General features: G+C 36.5%; 1 protein-coding gene across 6 annotated transcripts in view; it reads left to right on the top strand.

The window, feature by feature from the left end:
- FNBP1L (formin binding protein 1 like) overlaps positions 1-23,555 on the top strand; it is a 128,275-nt gene that overhangs the window by 52,332 nt on the left and 52,388 nt on the right. For 4 of the 6 annotated variants that reach the window (XM_024119874.2, XM_028489115.2, XM_028489114.2 and 1 more), the window contains exon 2: positions 22,885-23,000. The exons of 1 other annotated variant lie outside the window; for it this stretch is intronic. In XM_024119874.2, coding sequence (XP_023975642.1) covers positions 22,885-23,000 — 116 coding nt within the window. Of the gene's footprint in view, positions 1-22,884; positions 23,001-23,555 lie in introns of those variants that run through there. One more of the 6 variants, XM_028489116.2, reaches the window with a different exon arrangement.

The raw sequence follows: 23,555 nt of genomic DNA, 5'->3' as shown, positions 1-23,555 counted from the left end.
AACGCATATTCAATAAAACCCTGCCATAATGTGACAAGTGAGATCCAAAAATTTTAATCACATAAAAAGTAGTGTAAGGTTTGTGAAAATGTACTGAACTAGTGAAAAATTGTACTGAACTGACTTTTCACTGAAGTGAGAAGGTTCCAAATGATCTTGTGTTCAGTCACTTTGTACCTTACTCTAAAGGACTTTAGCTTGCTGTTTCTTGAGAACAAGAGCAGGGCAGAGGACAGGAAACACATTCTATTCAAATTTGTATAACCTCTCTCTAGAGGCTTTGCTTTTATTCAGTGATTTTTATGTTTGTTAGCCTTACTAGAAACATGATGTAAAAGTACCCTTTTGATTTTCAGAGACAAGGGTTTTGTTCCCAAAGATTTAAATTTGTTGCATTTAAAGAAATTTCAGCTGTATTAATTTGGTTTCTCTGAGAAGCAACCTCCTAAATGGGATTTAACCTGCAAGAAATGCATGTGAGAGGAAATGGAGAGGGAGCCAAGTGAGACTGAGAGAGCCATAAGACCAGGATTGCAAGTCTGACCCTAAAGGAGGAAGAGGTGGGGGAAGGAAGGAAGATTGAGTAGAACTATCTTAGGCTGCAGTGAAGTTCTAAGGAGAGTTTGACAAAGTTGTCAAGGAGTTCTTGAGCCAAATTCATCTGTTGGAAGAGTCCTTGGTCTCCCTCAACCAGATCTTTCTTTGTATCCCTGCCTTCTTCATTTTGTGGGAACAGCTGGTGGTGGGAAGCCTGGCAGCTGGGGCCCTGGTCAACTAGCTCCCTGTGGTTAGAAATCTGAGAGCAATATTCTCATAACCACAGCACCATCTTTTATAAGTTATTTTTTATTCTTTGTGTGGAATCTATTATGACCTGCTAAATCATTGCCTTTAAAAGACATAGCTCTATTAATTAAGGACATTTGGTATTCATTTATAAACCATACTTGGAGGAGAAGTTGAAGAATTGTAATATTTTTGTGTTGTCATATATATATATTTGTTTATATTTATATATATTTGATGCTTATTGATTTAAATTATGAATGGAAAAGAGGGGGAGAGGTGCTCTTTTTTTCCCCTTCAAATCTCTAATACCTATTATATCCTTATTCTCAAGTAATGACCTTGCCTCCTATTTTACTGAAAAGGATAGAACTGATCACAAGACAATTTTCCACAAGCAACTGCCACCAAGCTGCCTAATCCTGAGTCCATTTACTCTGCCTTCTCTCCTATTTCTATAACTGCTCATGCTTTTAGCAAAGGTTAGTCCCTTCACGTATGCATGCATCTACCCTTACCTACTCAGTGCTCATTGCTCCAGTTCTTCTCTCTCTTCTATATTAACAGTTTTCCTTTCTTTGTATTATTTCCATTAGCATATAATCATATTGTTTCTTCCATCTGAAATCCACCCACACTTAACCACACTTCTTTCTTTAGCTGTCATCCCATATCTCTTCTCTCCTTAAAAGCAGAATTCCTTGAAAGTGGTGTCTGTATTCACTGTCTCTAATTTCTTTCTTCCTAATCTTTTTAAACCCATTTTAGTCAGACTTCTGCCCTCAGTACTTCAATAAAACTGCTCTTGGTATGGTTGTCAGTGATCTGCATATTGCTAAATCCTGATGGTCAGTTTTCAGTCCTCATCTTACTTTGAGTAGCACTTGACAAAGTAGATCACTTCCTCCTCCTTGAAATAATACATTATTCATTTGGCTTCCAAGATACCAAACTTTTCTGGTTTTACTCTTAGCTCACTGGTCATTCATTCCTTCTCAGTGTCCTTTGCTGGTTCCTCCTCAATTCCTTGACTTCTGATTGTTGGTGTGCAACAGAACTTAATTGAGATTGCATCCAGGATCATGTTTTACTATATATCTTTGGGAAGACCACTTCTGTTGAATTCCAGGCATGTATTTAACCACCTACGCAACATATCCACCTGGATGCCTAAGGATATCTCAAACATAACTGTCTGAAACCAAAATATTTGTCTTCCCTTTGACCAAACTTGTTCACTTAAATTGCCCCAGTTTATTTCAAAGCACTGTATCCTTCTAGTTCATGGTGCTCAGAACTGATGTCTCTCTTTCACAGCCCACACTCAGAACATCAGAAAATTTTGTTGACACTGCCTTCAGAATATATCCAAAATCTTACCATTTCACACCACTCTGCTTCTTCCACCCTGGACTAAGCCAGCCTGATCTCTGGTCTGGATTATTGCAGTAGCCTTCCCCAAAAGTCTCCCTTGCTTTGAAGCAGTTTTTATCAACAGAAGCCAGAGTGATCTGCTAAAACACCTGTCAGGCTTATGCTCAGGACCATGCAGTGTGTTTTCATCTTACTCCAGCTTAAAGCCAAGTCCTTATGGTGGAAGATAAGGCATGTGTGATCTGCATTCTGACGCCTCACACCTCCATTTCAACTCCTTTTTCTCCTGCTCATTCAGCATAGCTTGCTTATTCAGCTTCTAGCTCTTCCTGGAATACATCAAGCATATGCAGGCTCAAGGTCTTAAACATTTTAACAACTAAACCTGAAACTGTATTAGTTCTTTAGGTAAGCAGAAGCAGTAAGGGTATGACTGTTATCCAAAGTAATATAGATAGGCAGGAAGGCAGAATAAAAACACGTAAGTGTTTGTGGTAAAAATAGAGTTGGAGAATGAGGAAATATGTTCTGAGTGCTTCTCTTTAGTGAGGTAAGAAGCAAGATTATTAGCTGAGAATGAGATGGATAGGTGATGGTCTAAGTTTAAAGTGAAGAAACAAGGTTCAAGATAGTTGGCTAGGGTAATGGCATAGTGAATCACTTCAGGCTAGGTAGCATTAAAGCCTATTAAGTTAATAGGCACAGATTTCAAAGTATGACCAGTCAGCAAGGTTATTTTTCTTTTTTTCACCTTTCTTCAGTGGGGTGTGAAAGGGTTGATGAAGAGTTGCATATAAAAATAGGGTTGAAATTTGACAAAGAGAGAGAGCAAGGACAGTGAGACTCTTTGCAAGGAGTGATTATAATGATGGCTTATGGAATCCAAGCTGTGAAGATGGAAATGAAGACAGGGGTGGGGTGAGGAATAGTAATAATGTGTCAGGATCAATAGATTGAGGTCTTTAGCTAGCGGGGAGTGAAAATTATAGGCCTTGGTGTACTAGAGATACTGAGTTGACAGGGCCAGCTGAGAATGAGATTCTTGAAATTTATTGGGAGTAGAGGGGTGTGGCTAATGACAATGGAGATGACTATTGGAGTGAGTTCCTGAGGTAGCAGAGGAGAAAGTTTGTGGAGAGAAGTAAAAAATATGTAGAGGGATGTTGGAAGGATCACCTGGATAGATTTGAAGTCACTAAGAGCTTAATTTAAAATTTAGTTTAAAAATTTAAGTAAAAATTGAAAGGTATCATGTGAATTTCTCAAATATATAAGTTTGCATCTATATTTTAAAAAACAAAACAAAACCACAAAATAAATCCAAGTAAGTTGATTTTTAAAAACTAAGAATATTCGTCAATTTACTTTGGGGGTAGATGTTGTTGACTCTCAGTTGTAAATTGACTTGTCAGCGCCATGAGACTTAAACAAAAAGAAGAAATTTCCACAGTCCCTTATGAATCAAAGAATGAGAAAAGTCAGTTGTGTTAGATCTTAAAAATGTTTTTGGTAGTACTTTGGTATTCAGAAGTGCTGGAGAATCTTTGGCAGAAAATTGGAGCCATAGAGTAAGCCCAAACTAGGACAGCAAAGTCATTATTCTGCTTTTTAGTGAAGGAAGTTTTTTTAAACAGTTGTGACCCTTGGTGCTTTACTGAAAGCACTTTACTGGGACTTCATTTGAATGCATGGCTGTGTCAAAGTAATTAGAGAAACAAGGATTGAATATTTAATAGTGACTTCTAAAAAATTACAATATTTTGTGATACATAAAATAGTTCTTTTTATTTAAACTACATTAAATATATCATTATATAGATAAAAGTAAGAAGAGTGAGTAAATATAGAATTTATTACCACCCTTATTACTATTCAATAGAATCTTGGAGCAACATATAATTCATTTGATTTATGCTGAATGGTGTGGACATTTAAGTTGGTGTTGATGCCAGCTTTAATTTAGTGTTTTCCTTTTGTTCCCAAATGAATAAGGTAAAATAACTTTAACCATTTTACAAAATTAAAAGATAATGCCTGAAGGAAACAAGAGCTTTCTTGAGTTTAAATATGAAATGGTAACATTTAATCTCAGCCCACCTCTGATGGAGAGATACATTTCACAGAAGCTGTGGAAAGAATGAATGTTTTGGAAAAGGAAGTAAGGGGATGATTAAGGCAAGGAAATGGAAGAAGTTGGACTTGGCTATAGTAATCCAGAACAAATCCTAGAAATAAGAGCAGTGCTGAAAGTGGAAAGAATAGCAAAGTGAGGATAAGTTGCCTATTTTGATGACTTAATATTCTTACTTATTTCTAATACATAGGTGGTTTCAGAATAATGCTTAATTCTTTAGTTCGTCTTTCCCCAACATTTTCCATAGTCCAAAATATTTGTTGGCATGGAGCAGGGACATATACGAAGGGATTGGAAGGTATTACCTTTGAAGGCCTAAAGCCTTAGGCTTCTGATTCTTATTTTTTTATTTAAGAGCTTTGTACTTTGTACTTTATTTCGTGGTAGTAGAAGTCATTCCTCCATCTCCAGCCATCTTCTGTCATGCTTCCAAGTTGTTTTACTCACTCATGGTAAGACCACTAAAGAAAGGCTGAACGACTTCTTATCAGGAATGTTGTAAAGAGTGGTTATGGCATTCAGTGTGTGTTTGTATTAGACAGTTTCTAACTTTGAGATTTTTAATTTGTTCCTTTTATCAAAGCTCCCCAGTGATCAGAAAGTTTTTTTCAGTCTTATATTTCGCTCCTGGTGAAAGTAATGCATCATTTTAAATAACACTATTTATAACGGTTATTCATTTGGATATTAAGAATATAAAACTGGCAGTGATTTAAAAAGATAATCTATATAGTGCCATCCCATTTTGGTTGCTAGTCATCTATGAGCAAATCAGGTAAGCATTCTGGGCATCAGCTTCCATATTTATAAAATGAAGGGTCTGGGACCATTATTTACTAATAAACATTAATTACTATATACTTATTTATCAAATAATAGCATGTTGTAGTAGAAAGAAAATGAGATTGGAGTCAAAGGTTGATGTCCTTAATTTCAGAAACTTGGTTTTCTCATTTGTAAAATGCCTTATCAATAGAGTTTTGTAGGTGATATGTGGTAATATATGTGAAAACACTTCGTAAATTCAAAAGTATATATAAATAGAATGGTTATTCAATCAGGGAGTAAGTGCCTTGTATGTGCTGGGCTGTGTGATGAAGTTCACTTTGTTATCTTTTCTGGTTTTAACATTTATTAAGTCATTGAATTCCATAAAAATACTAAAATCATTATGAACAAATGAAGCTATTTGTTTTTTGTTTGTTTCTCTGCTTTTTTATTTTTAATTCTTTAAAATTTTATTGAAGTATAGTTGATTTACAATGTTGTGTTTAATTTCTGCTGTACAGCAAAGTGGCTCAGTTATGCATATATATTTTTTTCATATTCTTTTCCATTATGGTTTATCATAGGGTATTGAATATAGTTCCCTATACTATACAGTAGGACCTTGTTGTTTATCCATCCTATATATAGGATATATGTATAGTTTGCATCTGCTAATTCCAGACTCTCCACCCTTCCCTCCTCCACCACTCTCTCCCTTGGCAACCACAAGTCTGTTCTCTATATCTATAAGTCTGTATTTGTCTCATAGATATGTTCATTTGTGTCACATTTTAGATTCCACATATAAGTGATATCACATGGTATTTGTCTTTCTCTTTCTGACTTCACTAGTATGATAATCTCTGGGTCCATCCATGTTGCTGCAAATGGCATTATTTCTTTCTTTCTTTTTTTTTTTTACAGCTGAGTAATATTCCATTGTATATATGTATACACCAGGTCTTCTTTATCCATTCACCTCTCAGTGGACATTTAGGTTGTTTCCATGTCTTGGCTATTGTGAATAGTGCTGCTGTGACCACTGCGCCACCAGGGAAGCCCTATTTCATTCTTTTTAATGGCTGAGTAGTATTCCACTGTGTATATATACCACATCTTCTTATCCATTCACCTGTTGATGGATATTTAGTTTACTTCCATGTCTTAGCTAATGTGAATAGTGCTGCTATGAACATAGGGGTGCATGTATCTTTTTGAATTATAGTTTTGTCTGGATATATGCCCACGAGTGGGATTGCTGGAGCATATGGCAACTCTATTTTTAGTTTTTTGAGGAATCTCTGTACTATTTTCCATAGTGGCTGCACCAATTTACATTCCCACCAGTAGTGTAGGAGGGTTCCCTTTTCTCCACATCCTCTCCAGCATTTATTTGTAGACTTTTTAATGAAGGCCATTCCAACTGGTGTGAGGTGGTACCTCATTGTAGTTTTGATTTGCATTTCTCTAATAATTAACGATGTTGAGCTAATTTTCATGTGCCTATTGGCCATCTGTATGTCTTCGGAGAAATGTCTGTTTGGGTCTTCTGCCCAATTTTCGATTGGGTTGTTTGTTTTTTGTTATTGAACTGTAGGAGCTGTATAGAGGGAACATATCTCAATGTAATAAAAACTATTTATGACAAACCTACAGCCAATATAATACTCAATGGTGAAAAGCTGTGAAAGCCTTCTTACTAAAATCTAGAACAAGATAAGGTTGCCCACTTTCACCGCTTCTCTTAAACATAGTATTGGAAGTCCTAGCCACAGCAGTCAGACAAGAAAAAGAAATAAAAGGTATTCAAATTAGTAGGGAAGAGGTAAAATTGTCATTATACGAAGATGACATGATACTGTATATAGAAAACCCTAAAGACTCCACACAAAACTACTAGAACTGATAAATGAATTCAGCAAGGTAGCAGGATACAAGGTTAACATACAGAAATCGGTTGCATTTCTTCACACTAACAATGAAATATCAGAAAAGGAATGTAAACAAACAATCCCTTTTAAAATCACATAAAAAATAAAATAAAATACTTAGGAATAAACTTCACCAAGGAGGTGAAAGACTTATATGCTGAGAACTACAAAACATTCATAAAGGAAATTGAAGATGACTCAAAGAAATGGAAAGATATACCATGCTCTTGGATTGGAAGAATTAATATTGTTCAAATGGCCGTACTACCCAAAGCAATCTACAGGTTTAATGCAATACCTGTCAAAATACCCATGACAGCTGTCACAGAACTACAACAAATAATCCTAAATTTTATATGGAACCATAAAAGACCCAGAATTGCCAAAGCAATCCTGAAGAAAAGAACAAAGCTGGAAGCATAATCCTCCCAGACTTAATACTACAAAGCTACAGTAATCAGAACAGGAGGGATGGATTGGGAGTTTGGGATTGACATATTCACACTGCTATATTTAAAATAGATAACCAACAAGGACCTATTGTATAGCACAGAGAACTCTGCTCAATATCTGTAATAACCTGAATGGGAAAAGAATTTGAAAAAGAATGGATACATTATATGTATAACTGAGTGACTTTGCTGTACCCCTGAAACTAACACAACATTGTTAATCAACTATACTTCAATATAAAATAAAAAGTAAAAAACAAACAAAAAGTGTGGTATTGGTACAAAAACAGACATTTGGATCAGTGGAACAGAATAGAGAGCCCAGAAATAAATCCACACACCTATGGACAATTAATCTTTGACAAAGGAGGGAAGAATATACAATTGGGAAAAGACAATCTCTTCAGCAAGTTGGACAGCCACATGTAAATCAATGAAGCTAGAACACACCCTCACACCATACACAGAAATAAACTCAAAAACATTGCTACCATGTATGTCTTAAAACAAGATACCGTAAAACTCCTAGAAGAGAACATAGGCAAAACATTCTCTGACTTACATGGTTTGTAGCAGTGTTTTCTTAGGTCAGTCTCCCAAGGCAATAGAAATAAAAGCAAAAATAAACAAATGGGACCTAATCAAACTTATAAGCTTTTGCACATCAAAGGAAACCAGAAACAAAACGAAAAGACAGCCTACAGACTGGGAGAAAATATTTGCAAATGATGTGACCGACAAGGGCTTAATTTCCAAAATAAACAAATGATGCTATTTGAATGATTGTTTGGAAACTGGTATATAAAAATGAAAAGCAAACTTACTTTGTTATCGAACATTGTGCCTTGGATTCAGAATAATGAGACCAACTTTAGAGTGTTTTTTTTTCCCCCCTTAGAATTTCAAAATTGGTCTGCTTTGAGTCCTGCTTAGAAAAATGTAAAATATCTAGTAAAGTTATAGAATTTAAAATGGACATTTGTTCGCTGAATATTTTAACATTTCAAGCATGAATCTTGTTTGGATCTCTTACTATTTACTTTGCCTTTTTATTATTTACATGAAGAGTGCTAAGTTAGTTTCTCTCCTCACTTCCTTTTAAGATATTAATCACTCACTTTTGAATGTTTAGGGGTAGTCACACTTATATTGTTTCTTAATGTATTGTAATTAAAACATCTAGTTGAAAACCCATATATGTTGTTCAATGGATTAAATAAAATTTATCTTAAAATAAAAAATGTTTCTTTTGTATTGAATGGTATGACATTAAATCTATATTTGACATAAAGTCTTATTTACAGTTTGTGGATTTACAATTTGAGGCAAAAAGTAATTTATAACAGGGCTATATAGTATGATAATATTTAAATTTTTCTATTTCAAGACTTCCATTTTTTAGAGGCACTTTTTTTTCAAGTCACATTTCCCCCCCAAGTGTTTATAAAGCAGAGAACTTTGTTTCACGTGTATTCAAACATGTATATCTAGCTTTTATGCTGCCTTTTATTTATTTATTTATTTTTAATTAATTTATTTATTTTTGGCTGTGTTGGGTCTTCATTGCTGCACGTGGGCTTTCGCTAGTTGCGGTGAGTGGGGGTGTCTCATTGTGGTGGCTTCTCTTGTTGCGGAGCATGGGCTCTAGATGCATGGGCTTCAGTAGTTGTGGCTCACGGGCTCTAGAGCGCAGGCTCAGTAGTTGTGGCACGCGGGTTAATTGCTCCGCAGCGTGTGGGATCTTCCTGGACCAGAGGTCAAACCTGTGTCCCCTGCATTGGCAGGTGGATTCTTAACCACTGCGCCAGCAGGGAAGTCCTATGCTACCTTTAAATGCTGATTGCTATGCTTTTAGTTGGCTTTTATTGGGGATCTATTCACTTAAAAATATGTAAAGCTTAGTCAAATATAATTAACTTAATTATTGGGCTTCTCTAATATCTTGTTTGTTCAGTTCTCCAGTGATATTTTTGAGCATTTTCAAAATCAACATTAAAAATTAAGAATTGTATCCAAAGAGATTTTATAGCTTGTAACTTAACCTTCACTAACTGAAAAATAAAATTTGACCGTACTTTTTCAGTATTCTGAGTAGTTTAGTTTAGTTTTTTTTTTTTTTTTTTTTTTTTTTTTTCGGTATGCAGGCCTCTCCCTTTTGTGGCCTCTCCCCTTGTGGGGCACAGGCTCCGGACGCACAGGCTCAGTGGTCATGGCTCATGGGCCCAGCTACTCCGCGGCATGTGGGATCTTCCCGGACCGGGGCGCGTACCCGTGTCCCCTGCATCGGCAGGCGGACTCTCAACCACTGCGCCACCAGGGAAGCCCAAAAGTATTATTTTTGGGATCTTCCCAGACCGGGGCACGAACCTGTGTCCCCTGCATCGGCAGGCGGACTTTCAACCACTGCGCCACCAGGGAAGCCCAATAGTTTAGCTTTTATATGTTTGTTATGGTGAGCAACTCTAAAAATGCCTTTTAGAGAGTTAATATATAGATATAGCCCGAGGTTCTGTCCAGTTTAATTATAGTATTAGTGTTTTCAGTATGGGAGAAAATAGGAATGACATTAAAACTTTTAAAATAGTCTGACACAGATCTCAGATACCAAATTCTTTTTTTTTCTGTGGCATGTAGGATCTTCGTTTGCCCGACCAGGTATGGAACCTGCGCCCCCGGCAGTGGAAGTGGAGTCTTAACCACTGGACCACCAGGGAAGTCCCCCAAATCCTTTAGATGATTTAATTTTTCTTTGGGAAACCTGAAAGAGCTTGAAATAGACTTAGGGGAATATGTAAATTTGGCGCACTGTATTCTAAATTTAATTTGGAAGGTGATTAACTTAAATAGAAAACTGGAATTCTATGTGGATACAAGAGAAGGTAAAGATAACAGAAAAACAGTAAGACCATATCAGTAGGGTAAGGAGGACTTGATAAAGATCAGATGTTAATGCATACTTTAAAGCAGGAGTCTTCAAAGTAGAGCACAAGATGATCCACTGAGATAGGGAGAAGAGAGCTTCGAGCTTCTATTTATATATTTTATCTAAAATATAAGAAACAGCACTTTATTTGTATTTTAAGTATGAATTGACACTGCAGTCTTTTCTGCTGACTTAACATTTTATACAAACAAACCATGGATTAAATAGAATACTATAATGTGATCATAGGCAAATGGTAAGAAATGGCAAAACTGATGTTTCTCATGTTAATGTGTTTGAGAAAAAATATAAACAATGTTTATTAGAAAAGAAAATACAATTGTTACCAAGTCCAAGCTCATGCTGTTCACCTCACGACAGGCGACAGGCCCGTTAGTCAAGAGGTGAATGAATTTTTGGGGCAAGGAATAGTGACTTCATTCAGGAAACCAGCAGACCGAGAAGATGGTGGACTAGTGTCCCAAAGAACCATCTTACCACAGTTAGAATTCAGGCTTCTTTTATACTAAAAGGTGAGGGACAGTGATTGGTTGCTGCAAACTTCTTGGTGCTGGATCCTTTGTTCTTGCAGCTATGTATGTAGGTCCAGTCATGATGTTCCTATAAACCTCCAACAAGATAAATGTTATTCTCTGTTGTGCAACTTTTTATCTCTACATGAATAGAAAAATGTCATACCTTGAAAGGTCAGACTGGCCTTGAGAATGGGCTATCCTGTATAATTCAGGTTATAAGCAACATTCTTAATTTGCAGTAAAAGCAATCGATAGAATACAAAAGTTAAAGAAACAGATCCAATATGGAGTCATATTTGTTCTTCCATATTACACAGTGGTTATATAATCGTGGACTAGAGGTGGCATCCCTCCCAGAGATTATTGAGAAGATTATTTGAAATATGACCACTAATCTGTTCGTGTTCATCATGAAACTTGCCCTGAATGTATTTTGTATCTTTTGATATCAGATAATGATAATGTGAAGCCATCATAATTATCGAGAGTTTGAAAAATAAGAATCCAGATTATGACGTCTGCATTTTTTTCCAGTTTTTATTGAGCTATAATTGATATACAGTGCTGTATAAGTTTAAGATATACAGCATATTGATTTGACTTATGATAATCATTTAATGATGTATGTAAGTCAAATCATTATCACAACAAGTTTAGTGAACATCCATCATCTCATATAGGTATGAAATTAAAGAAATAGAAAACATTTTCTTCTTTGGGATGAGAACTCTTAGGATTTGTTCTTTTGATAATTTTCATATGTAATACACAGCAGTGTTAATTATATTTGTCATGTTGTACATTACATTCCTTAGTAATTATCTTACAAGGGAATTTTGTACCTTTTGACTGCCTTCATTCAATTCCCCCAACTCCCCCCTCTGGTAACCACAAATCTAATCTCTTTTTCTATGAATTTGTTTTGTTTTGAAGTATTATTGACCTACATCTCTATGTTCGTTCCTGTTGCACAACATAGTGATTTGATATTTCCCTACCTTTCAAAATGATCACAGTAAGTCTAGTTACAACATGTCACCACACAAAGATATCACATAGTTATTGACGATATTCCCAACACTGTACATTTCATCCCCATGACTCATGTATTTTGCAACTGAAAGTTTGTACCTCTTAATCTCCCTCACCTGTTTCTTTCCTGCCCCCATCCCCCTCCCCTCTGGAAACCACCTGTTTGTTCTCTGTATCTTTGAATCTCTTTCTGTTTTGTTATGCCTGTTCATTGTTTTGTTTTAGATTCCATGCATAAGTGAAATCATACAGTATTTGTCTTTGTCTGACTTATTTCACTTAGCATAATACTATTTAGGTCTATCCATGTTGTCACAAATTGCAAAATTTCATTCATTTTTTTTATGGCTGAGTAATATTCCATTGTGTATGTATGCCATATCTTCTTTATCCATTCATCTATTGATGGGCACTTAGGTTGCTTCCACGTCTTGGCTATTGTAAATAATGGTGCAGTGAACATAGTGGTGCATATATCTTTCCTAGTCACTGTTTTTTTTCCTTCAGGTAAATACCCAGGAGTGGAATTCCTATATCATATGGTAGTTCTATTTTTAGTTTTTTGAGAAATTTCCATACTGTTTTCTACAGTGGTTGAACCAGTTCACATCCCCACCAGTACTGCACAATGAATCCCTTTACATCCTCACCAGCACTTGTTATTTGTTGTCTTTTTGATAATAGCCATTCTGACAAGTGTGAGGTGATATCTCATTGTGGTTTTGATTTGCATTTCCCTGATGATTAGTGATGTTGAGCATCTTTTTGTGTGCCTGTTGGCCATCTGTATGTCTTCTTTGGAAAAATGTTTATTCAGATCCTCTGCCCTTTTTGTAAAACTGGGTTGTTTGTTTTTTTGATCTTAAGTTGTATGAGTTCTTTCTATATGTTGGATATTAATCCCTTATTTAATATATTGTTTGCAAATATCTTCTCCCATTCAGTAGGTGGCTCTTTCATTTTGTTGATAGTTTACTTTGCTGTGCAAAAGCTTTTTAGTTTGATGTAGTCCCAGTTGTTTTATTTTTGCTTTTGTTTCCCTTCCCTGAGGAGACACATCCAAAAAAAAAAAAATCGCTAAGACTGATGTAAAAGAGCTTACTGCTTATGTTTTCCTCTCGAAGCCTTATGGTTTCAGGTCTTACATTTAAGTCTTTTATCCATTTTGAATTAATTTTTGTGTGTGGTATGAGAGAGTAGTCCGGTTTGACTTTTTCATGTAGCTGTCCAGTTTTCCCAACACCATTTATCAAAGAGACTGTCTTTTCTTCATTGTATGTTCTTGCCGTCTTTATCAAAGATTAATTGACCATTAAAGGGTGGGTTTCTTTCTGGACTGTCTGTTCTGTTTCATTTATCTGTGTCTGTTTTTGTGCCAGAACCATACTGTTTTTAAAAAAAAATCTATTTATTTATTTATGGCTGTGTTGGGTCTTTGTTGCTGCGTGCAGGCTTTCTCTAGTTGCGGCAAGTGGGGCTACTGTTTTTTTGCGGTGTGTGGGCTTCTCATTGTGGTGACTTCTCTTGTTGTGGAGCACGGGCTCTAGGCACGTGGGCTTCAGTAGTTATGGCACACAGGCTCAAGAGTGCAGGCTCAGTAGTTGTGGTACACAGGCTTAGTTGCTCTGCAGCATGTGGGATCTTCCTGGACCAGGGCTCGAACCCATGTCCCCTACATTGGCAGGCGGATTCTTAACCACTTTGCCACCAGGGACGTCCCTACCATACTGTTTTGATTACTGTAGTTCCATAGTATACTTTGAAGCCAGGGAGCATGATTCCTCTAGCGTTGTTCTTCTTTCTCAAGATTGTTTTGGCTATATGGGAGTTTTTATGTTTCCATACAAATTTTAGAATTGTTTGTTATAGTTCTGTGAAAAAAAAATGCCATTGGTATTTTGATAGGCCTGGCATTGAATCTGTAGATTCCCTTGTGTAGTATGGGCATTTGAACAATATTAATTCTTCCTATCAATGAGCACGGTATATCTTCCCCATTTGTTTGTGTTGTCTTCAATTTCTTTCATCAGTGTCTTATACTTTTATGAGTTAAAGGTCTTTTACCTCCTTAGTTAGAGTTATTCCTAGGTATTTTCTTTCTGGTGCAATTGTAAATGGATTGTTTTCTTAATTACTCTCTCTGATAGTTTGTTGTTGGTGTATAGAATTGCAATAGATTCCTGTATATTAATGTTGTATTCTCCATCTTTACCGAATTCATTAGTTAGTTCTAGTGGTTTTTTGGTGCTGTCTTTAGGATTTTCTATGCATAGTATCACGTCATCTGAAGACAGTGATAGTTTTACATCTTCCTTCCAGTTTGGATTCCTTTTATTTCTTATTCTTGTCGGATTGTGTCTAGGACTTCCCGTACTATGTTGAATAAAAGTGATGAGAGTAGGCATCCTTGTCTTGTTCCTGATCTTAGAGGAACACCATTGAGTGTGTGTTACCTATGGACTTGTCATATATGGCCTTTATTACATTGAGATGTTTTTTGCTCTATACCACTTTGTTGAGAGTTTATCATAAATGGATGTTGAATTTTGACAGAAGCTTTTTCTGTATCTATTGAGATGATCATGTGATTTTTTTTTTATTCTTGAGATTGTGAATATGGTGTATCACGTGGATTCATTTGTGGATATTGAACCATCTTTGCATCCCCGGGATAAATCTCACTTGATCATGGTGTATGATACTTTTAATGTCTTGTTGAATTCGGTTTGATAATGTATTTTTAAGGATTTTTGCATCTGTGTTCATTTGTGATGTTGGCCTCTAATAGTCTTCTTCTGTGATATTTTTGTCTGGGGGTTTGGTATCGGGGTGATGGTGGCCTCATGGAATGAGTTCAGAAGTGTTCCTTCTCTGCAGTTTTTTGAACAGTTTGAGGAGGATAGGTGTTAAGTCTTCTCTAAATGTTTGGTAGAATTTGTCTGTGATGCCATCTGGTCCTGGAGTTTTGTTTCCTGGGAGTTTTTTGGTTACTGATTCAGTTTCATTACTGGTAATTGGTCTGTTGATAGTTCTGTTTCTTCCTGGTTCAGTCTTGGGAGATTGTACATACCTAGAAATCTGTTCATCGTTTCTGATTTTGTTGATTTGGACCCCCTCATTCTCTCTCTTTTTTTTTCTTCATAGGTCTGGTTAGTGGCTTATTTTTCATTTTAAAGAATCAGCTCTTAGTTTCGTTGATTTTTTTTTAAGTCTGTTTTATTTATTTCTGTTCTGGTCTTCATGATTTCTTTCTTTTTACTAACTTTGGGTTGTATTCTTATTTTTCTAGTTCTTTTAGGTGTAAGGTTAGATTATTTATTTGAGATTTTTCTTGTTTCCTGAGGTTGGCTTGTATTGCTATAAACTTCCCTCTTAGAACTGCTTTTTGCTGTGTCCTGTGGATTTTGGGTTGTTGTGTTTTCATTTTCACTTGTCTACAGGTATTTTTTAAAATTTCTTTTTGTTATTTCTTCAGTGATCCATTGGTTGTTTAGTAGCATATTGTTTAGCCTCCACGTGTTTGTGGTTTTTGCAGTGTTTTTCTTATAGTTGATTTCTAGTCTCATAGTGTTGTAGTTGGAAAAGATTTTTGATAGGATTTTAATCTTCTTCACGAACCCGTGTCCCCTGCATCGGCAGGCGGACTCTCAACCGCTGTGCCACCAGGGAAGCCCTATTGAGTTGTTCTGAAGCCTAGCATGTGATCTATTCTGGAGAATGTTCCATGTACACTTGAAAAGAATGTGTATTCTGCTGCTTTCAGATGGAATGTTCTCTATATATCAATTAAATCCATCTGGTCTAATGTATCATTTAAGTCCAGTGTTTCCTTATTGATTTTCTATCTCAGTGTTTGTCCTTTGATGTAATTGAGGTGTCAAAGTCTGCTACTATTATTGTGTTACTGTCAATTTCTCCCTTTATGTCTGTTAATATTTACTTTATGTACTTAGATGCTCTTATGTTGGGTGCGTATATATTTACAATTGTTATGTCTTCTTGGATTGATCCTTTGGTCATTAAGTAATATCCTTGTCTCTTATAGTTTTTGTTTTGATGTCTGTTTTGTCTGATGTAGTATTGCTTCCCTGGTTTTCTTTTGATTTCCATTTACGTGCAATACCTTTTTCCATCGTCTCACTTTTGATCTGTGTGTGTGTTTAGATCTGAAGTGAGTCTCTTGTTGGCAGCATGTATATGGGTCTTGTTTTTGTATCCATTCAGCCACTCTGAGTCTTTTAATTGGAGCAGTTAGTCCATTTATATTTAAAGTAATTATTGATAGGTATGTACTTACTGCCATTTTGTTGGTTGTTTTTGTAGTTCTTTCTTTGTTCCTCTCCTTCTTTTGCTCTCTTCCCTTCTGATTTAAAGACTGTCTTTAATATTATATTTGGATTCCTTTTTCTTTTTTGTGTGTGTATCTATTGTAGATTTTTGGTTTATGGTTACTGTGAGGTTTATATGTAGAAATCTGTGTGTGTATATATATATATGTACGTATGATTATTTTATGTTGCTGATCTCTTAAGTTTGAATGTATTTTAACAACTCTGCGTTTTTACTCCCCCTATCCCCCCAGCGTTTACTGTTTTGACATCATATATTACATCTTTTTGTTTTGTGTACTCCTTAATTACTTATTGTGGTTATAGATGATTTTACTTCTTTGTCTTTTAACCTTCTTATTAGCTTTATATGTGGTTGATTTAATATCCTTTATTTATTTATTTATTTATTTGTACTCTTTGTATTTGTCTTTGCCAATGATATTTTTCTTCTCATAATTTTTATATTTCTTGTTGTGGCCTTTTCTTTTTCACTTAGAGAAGTCCCATTCACATTTCTTGTAAAGCTGGTTTGGTGGTGCTAAACTCCTTTAGCTTTTGCTTATCTGTAAAACTTTTTATTTCCCAACAAATCTGAATGAAAGTCTTGCTGGGTAGAGTATTCTTGGTTGTAGGTTTTTTCCTTTCATCACTTTACGTATATTGTGCCACTTCTTTCTGGCCTGCAGAGCGTTTCCTGAAAAGTCAGCTGATAGCCTTATGGGAGTTCCCTTGTACATAACTTGTTGCTTTTTCCTCGCTGCTTTTAATATTCTCTCTTTATCTTTATGTTTTGCTGTTTTAATTATAGTGTGTCTTGGAGTGGTCCTCTTTGGGTTAATCCTCTTGTGCTTCCTGGACCTGGATGTCTGTTTCCTTTCCCAGGTTAGGGATGTTTTTAGCTATTGTGTCTTCAAATGTGTTCTCTGCCACTTTCTTGCTTTTGTTTCTCCTTCTGGGACTCCTTTAATGCAAATGTTAGTGTGTTTGATGTTGTTCCAGAGGTCTTTTAAACTGTCCTCATTCGTTTTTATTCTTTTTTTTGTTTTGTTTTTCTCTTCAGCTTCAGTGATTTCCACTGCTCTGTCCTCTAGCTTGCTGATCCATTCCTCTGTATCATCTAATCTACTGTTGTTTCCTTGTAGTATATTTTTTAGTTAGTGTATTCTTTATCTCTCATTCTTCTTTATATTTTCTAAGTCTTTGTTAGAAATTCTAACTTCTCATTCTCTTTGTCCATTATTATTCCAGTTTCTTTGAACATCTTTGTGATAATTACCTTGAACTCTATTAGCTAGATTGCATATCTCAACTTCAGTTAGTTCTTCTTCTGGGGTTTTATCTCGTTCTTTCATTTGGAACATACTCCTCTCTTGCCTCATTTTGACTAACTTACTGTTTCTATTTCTATGTGTTTTGTAAGTTGGTTACACTTCCTGACCTTGGAGAAGTGGCCTTTTGTAGGATACATTCAATGCATCCCAGCAGCACACTTTCCTCTGGTCACCAGAGCTGTATGCTCCAGTGGTAGCCACTATATGGGCTGTGTGGGTCCCTCTGTTTTGGTGGGCTGACGACTATGGGCGGTCTGGTAGGCATGGTTTGCCTTTGGTCTGGTTGGTTGCCAGGCCCTGCCTTGTGCAGAGACTGCCGACCACTGGTGGGTGGAGCTGGATAATGAGGCTTCTGGCTGCAGAGCCCTGGGTGGTTCCGGGGCTAGTTTTGGCCCACTGGTGGGTGGAGCTAGGTTCTCACATGGGTGGTTGTGGGGCTGGGGTTCTGGATCTGTTGTCTGCCTGCTGGTGTGTGGGGACTGTTCCTGACATGGCTGGCTGCAGGATCTGGAGTGTTGCCACGTTGGGGCTGGCCTGCTTGTGTTTGGGGCTGGGTCCAAGGTTCCTTGGGGCTGGTGTCAGCCTGCTGTTAGGTGGGACTGTATCCCTGCCTGGCTGGCTGCTTGATGTGAAGCATCCCAGTACTGGTGCTGAGAGGGTGTTGGGCAGGGTCAGGTCCCTGCTAATAAGCTAGAGAGAGGATTGAAAATGTCACTTGCCAGCACCAATGTCTTCATGGTAGAACGAGCTCCCCTAAATTGCTTCTGCCATTGTCTGTGTCCCTAGGGTGAGCTCCAGTTGCCTCCTAACCCTCTAGGAGTCTCTCCAACATTAACAGTAGGTTCTGACCTGGGCTCCTTTCAAATTACTGCTTCTGCCTTGGGTCCCGGAATGTGTGAGATTTTGTGTGCATCCTTTAAGAGTGGATGTTTCTCTATTTCCCTCAGCTCTCTGGGTCTCTGAAAGTAAGCCCCACTGGCCTTCAAAGCCAAATGTTCTGGATCCTTGTCTTTCTGGTGCAGGACACCTGGGCTGGGGATCCCAATGTGGGGCTCCTTGGCCAGAACTTCTGCAGTTGTAATTATCCTCCTATATATCCAAGTGGGTCCACTTGGGGCTATGGGTCTTGACTGTACTGCATCTCTGCTCCTCCTACCTGTCTCATTATGGCTCCTTCTTTATATCTTTGGTGGTAGATCTTTTCTGCTAGTCTTTTGGTCTTTCTCATCAATAGTTGCTCTGTAAATAGTTGTAATTTTGGTGTGCCCTTGGGAGGAGGTGAGCTCAGGGCCTTGCTACTCTGGCACCTTGGCCACCCTGACCTCTGCTCTTTTTTAAAAGTGATGCTTAAAATCATGTGATAACCAATGAAGACTGTACTAAATTTCATTGAATTTATTGGCAAATATTTTTCATTGTAGTAAAATATAGGTAACATTACGTTTACCGTTTCAAGTGTACAGTTCGTTGGCTTTAAGTATATTCCTAGTGTTGTGCAGTCATCACCACCATCCGTCTCCAGAACTTTTTTCATCTTCCCAAATAGAAACTACCCATTAAGCAGTAACTCCCCATTCTTCCCTACCCTTAGCCCCTGGGAACCAACCACCTTCTACTTTCTGTCTGTATGCATTTGACTGCTTTAGGTACTTCACATAAATGAGGTCATTTCAGTAGTTGTCCTTTTGTGTCTAGATTATTTCACTTAGCATAATATCTTCAAGATAGCATAATATCTTCAAGATTCATCCATTTTGTAGCATGTGTCAGAATATCCTTTTAAGGCTGAGTAATATTCCATTGTATGTATACACTACATTTTGTTTATCCATTCATCTGTTGATGGACATGTGGTTTCCAACTTTTGGTTATTATGAATAATGCTGCAGTGAACCTGACTGACTGGAATCCTCTTGAAATTTCAAGGTTAATGGTAAAAGCATGCTGGGAATTCCCTGGTGTCCAGTGATTAGGATTAGCACTTTCACTCCCAGGGCCCAGGTTCAGTGCCTAGTCGGGGAACTAAGATCCTGCAACATTGTGGTGTGGAAAAAAACAACAACAGCATGCTACTAGAAATGTCCTTACTTTTCCTTTTGTGGTAAAAGTGGTGATATGTGTAAAACAACATGGTGACTAATGATCTCAACAAATACTGTTTGTTGAGTAAAGAAATATATTTTAGGAAAAATTATATGCTGAAAATTTGCTATACAGTTTATTATAGTACACATATTTCTAATATCTCAGCTTAAACTGTTTGCTAGATTCTGTTTTGATAATGAATTATATTTTGAAGTACTGTTTTTGTGAACCACTAAAGGAAAGATGTGTTGAAGATTTATTCTCAACAGGAAGTGACTTGAACAGTGTTTTATGAAAAAACCATGTAATAACCACTGATAAAGCAGTGCATTAATAATTTCCTTTAAAAAGGAAATTGGGATATGGTTGCAATTTATTCACTTCATCATTTATAGGTAAGCAAAGGAAATTAAAGTGAGAAGTCCACAGAATATTACAGCATATTTTTATTGTTAATTTTGTAAAAATAATACCTTTGAAATATAGTGGACTTTTTACAGTATTTCCAAAAGAAATGGGGAGGGACTATTGAAAAACTTTGTTTCATACAGGTTTGCTGTTCATCTCCTATTGTTTCTGATTTGTTGATGTTTAATAAGTGGCTGTTAGTAACATGCTTTCCTAGCAGGTACTTTTGAGAAAATCTGGTTTTTCAAGATAAAAGGGAAACTTTAATCGTGAATGTATAGTTGCTTTTCCAAAGAAACTTGAGCTATGGAAAAAGAATTTTGATGATGAATGTTTGGAAATGCATCCATCATTGTAGAATTTTGTTGCTGAAAATGATGTTTGTCACCTGCAACTACTGTATCTGCACACTTAAAACATTAAAAGAAATTTATTGCTTGTTTTAAAGTCAGTGTGAACCAAGGATGTGTGTGTGTGGGGGGTGGGGAGACAGAGAGAGAGAGAGAGAGAGAGAGAGAGGGAGAGATTGATTTATAAGTAATTGGGTCACATGATTTTGGAGGCTTGACAAGTCCAAACTCTGCAAGGTAGGCCCAGGGAAGAGTTGCAGTTCTAGCCCAAAGGCAGTCTGTTGGCAGCCTACTGGCAGCATTTTTCTTGAAGGGGGTAGGTCAATTTTTGTTCTAGTAAGTCCTTTAACTGATTGAATGAGGCCCACCTGCATTATGAAGGGTAGTGTGCTTTACATATTCCAAATTAAGCAATTTAAATATTATCTCATCCAAAAACACCTTCACAGAAACATCCCATAATATTTGACCAAATATCTGGGCAGTGTGGCCCAGCCAAATTGACACATAAAATCATATTACAGTCAGTTTCGGCAGAGTTTAAAACTCCACTGAAATTATTGTTAAAATATAAAGATGCATTGTTTTCTGATTAAGCCAAATTTTTGCATAAAAAGGAATTGGAAGGTATAGTCAACAGTGGACTCTTTCCATTTAGACTTTTTTATCTTTATGTCTTTGTGAGGTGTCATTTGTTTCCCCAGCTGTGACAACCACTAAATCTAAATGTTCCACTTTAGAACCAAGGCTTTCAGATTGCTTAAACCAAGATTTTAGAAGTAATGAAGCATGCTGAAGTCATTGCTCTCACTAAAATTGTGAATATTTTAAAAAGTTATGGCCCCAGGGCTTTTGTTTGTTTGTTAAATAAGTTTTAAAAAGGTATTTAAAATAATGTTTATTTCATTTTCATTTCTTTTTAAAATTTCTATTTTTGTGGATTTCATAATAATAGAATATATATATATAATTTATAGATAAATATACATATAGGGATATTTGTTCAGAATTTTTACTGATTAGGGTATATAATAAAAATTTTTGGAGATTTCATCTAGAAGATAAAGGAAGTTTAATATAAAATTTGATGAAGAGGATGATGGGAAGAAGCCTTTGAAGCATTTTGGAAAATGAAGGATGATTGTTTCAGCTTCAGACTATTCTTTTTCTGGAATGTTTTGTTGTTGTTGAGAGTTTTTCAATTTGAAATAGAATTCCAATTTATAATGGGAAATATTACTAATACACCAATTAAGTTTACTGAGCAGTGCATTCTCTTGCTGTTTTCAAATCTACTTTGGTAGCCAAATAATAATGAAAAAGTTGCATGAAAGAATAGAATTAGAGTGGTAATACCAAACTGTGATAGCTAGATGAATTCTATCTCTGCTGTTTAGATAGACTTTACCTTTATGGGTAGAATTTTATAATGATTTAAGGTAGGGAAAGAGATAAAAGGCAAAGATTTTGAGATAATTCATTTGTAAATAACACATGTGATTAAACCATGGATGATTTGGAAAGATAAAACAACTAGAGATATAGAAAGGGATGATATCTGAATATTTTGCCAGAATTACAGATTTTTGATATGGGAGATGTAGAGAGCACCAAGTTATTAGCCAATGTGGAGATTATTCTTGAAGAATAGGAAATGATGGTTTTTCAGGCAACAGGTAGAAGGGAATATCTTTTGAAGGCAAAGAGCCTTTAAGGACAGTGATCTTCATGTGTCAGTATCATGTTTACTGCACTGCATAACACTTTATGACATCAGTATAATCCTACTGAGGTGGGTGATGGGACTCCCATTTTAAGATGGAAAGAGTATAAAGAGCCTTGGTAACTTGCCCAAGGTCAAAACATATGGTAAACATGCAGAGCCCAGAATTTGAACCCAAGTTTATTTGATTCTGTTCAAATTATTCTTCACTGAGAGCCTGCTGTGGTGCTGGGCATAGTGCTTGTGCCTTAGGAGTGCAGAGTAGAATAATACATGGCTCCTGCTCTCAATATAGTATTGCAAGTGAATAGACAGTAATTTATAGGGAGCCTTGGGGAGCTAGAGAAAGACCACTTAGCCCAGTCTGAGATTTTAGGGCCATTTTCTGTAGGACATAGTGCCTCATTTTCTGTAGGACATAGTGCCTGAACTGAATCTCAAAGGAGGAATAAAGAGTTAATTGAGAGGAGATGATCTGTGGAGAGTGTTGCAGCCAGGGGGAACCACATGTGTAAAGATATTCAGGCATAAAAATAGCATGATTTATGCTGAAGAACCTATTTCTGTCTAGGCCTTAAAGGATGAGATTGGTGGGGACCAGCAGAAGAGCCTAAGCTTCTCTTTTCCTACCTTATCGCCTGGACAGATATCAGAAGCTGGTTAAAATATTTGTGGATAAAATTTTAGACTTTTCAGTGTGGTTTTACCTTCCTTTTCTAGGATCAGTTCGACAGCTTAGACAAGCATACACAATGGGGAATTGACTTCTTGGAAAGATACGCCAAATTTGTTAAAGAGAGGATAGAAATTGAACAGAACTATGCAAAACAATTGAGGTAAGTTACATTTTTTTTTTTCAGTTCTCAGAAATGAAGTTACATGTTTAAATAGTTGGATATTAGATAAATGTGATATACCAGAGGTTAAATTCTGTGTTTTTCATCAGAGTTAGATTGAACTAGGTAACTGGTTTTAATGACTCATTTAATTCAATCATTGCCTAGTATCAGAAGGAATATTGGCTAGCTAGATCATGAGTAGCTTTCATTCCAGAAAGATACTTAAAGTCATAAAATCAGGAAGCAAAATTCCAGGAAAAAGAAATACCTGGGTATTAATTCTGTGCTTTACAGTTTTATTCCCCTGTAACTTTTTGCTTTAGTAATCTTTGCAAAGTGTTGAAGAGTTCTGCAGTTTCTCATTTCTTTAGAGTTTCGAAGACTTAGAAAGTGTGATGAGCTGAGTTTCTGTCAAAAACTAGATATATAGGGACTTCCTGGTGGTGCAGTGGTTAAGAATCCGCCTGCCAGTGCAGGGGACACTGGTTCGATCGCTGGTCCGGGAAGATCCCACATGCTGTGGAGCAACTAAGCCCGTGCGCCACAACTACT

This window comes from Physeter macrocephalus, chromosome 4 (assembly GCF_002837175.3).
Source record: "Physeter macrocephalus isolate SW-GA chromosome 4, ASM283717v5, whole genome shotgun sequence".
In the NCBI taxonomy this organism is placed as follows: domain Eukaryota; kingdom Metazoa; phylum Chordata; class Mammalia; order Artiodactyla; family Physeteridae; genus Physeter; species Physeter macrocephalus.
Note: the sequence above shows the minus strand (reverse complement) of the source record. Positions and strands in the feature narration are given on the sequence as shown.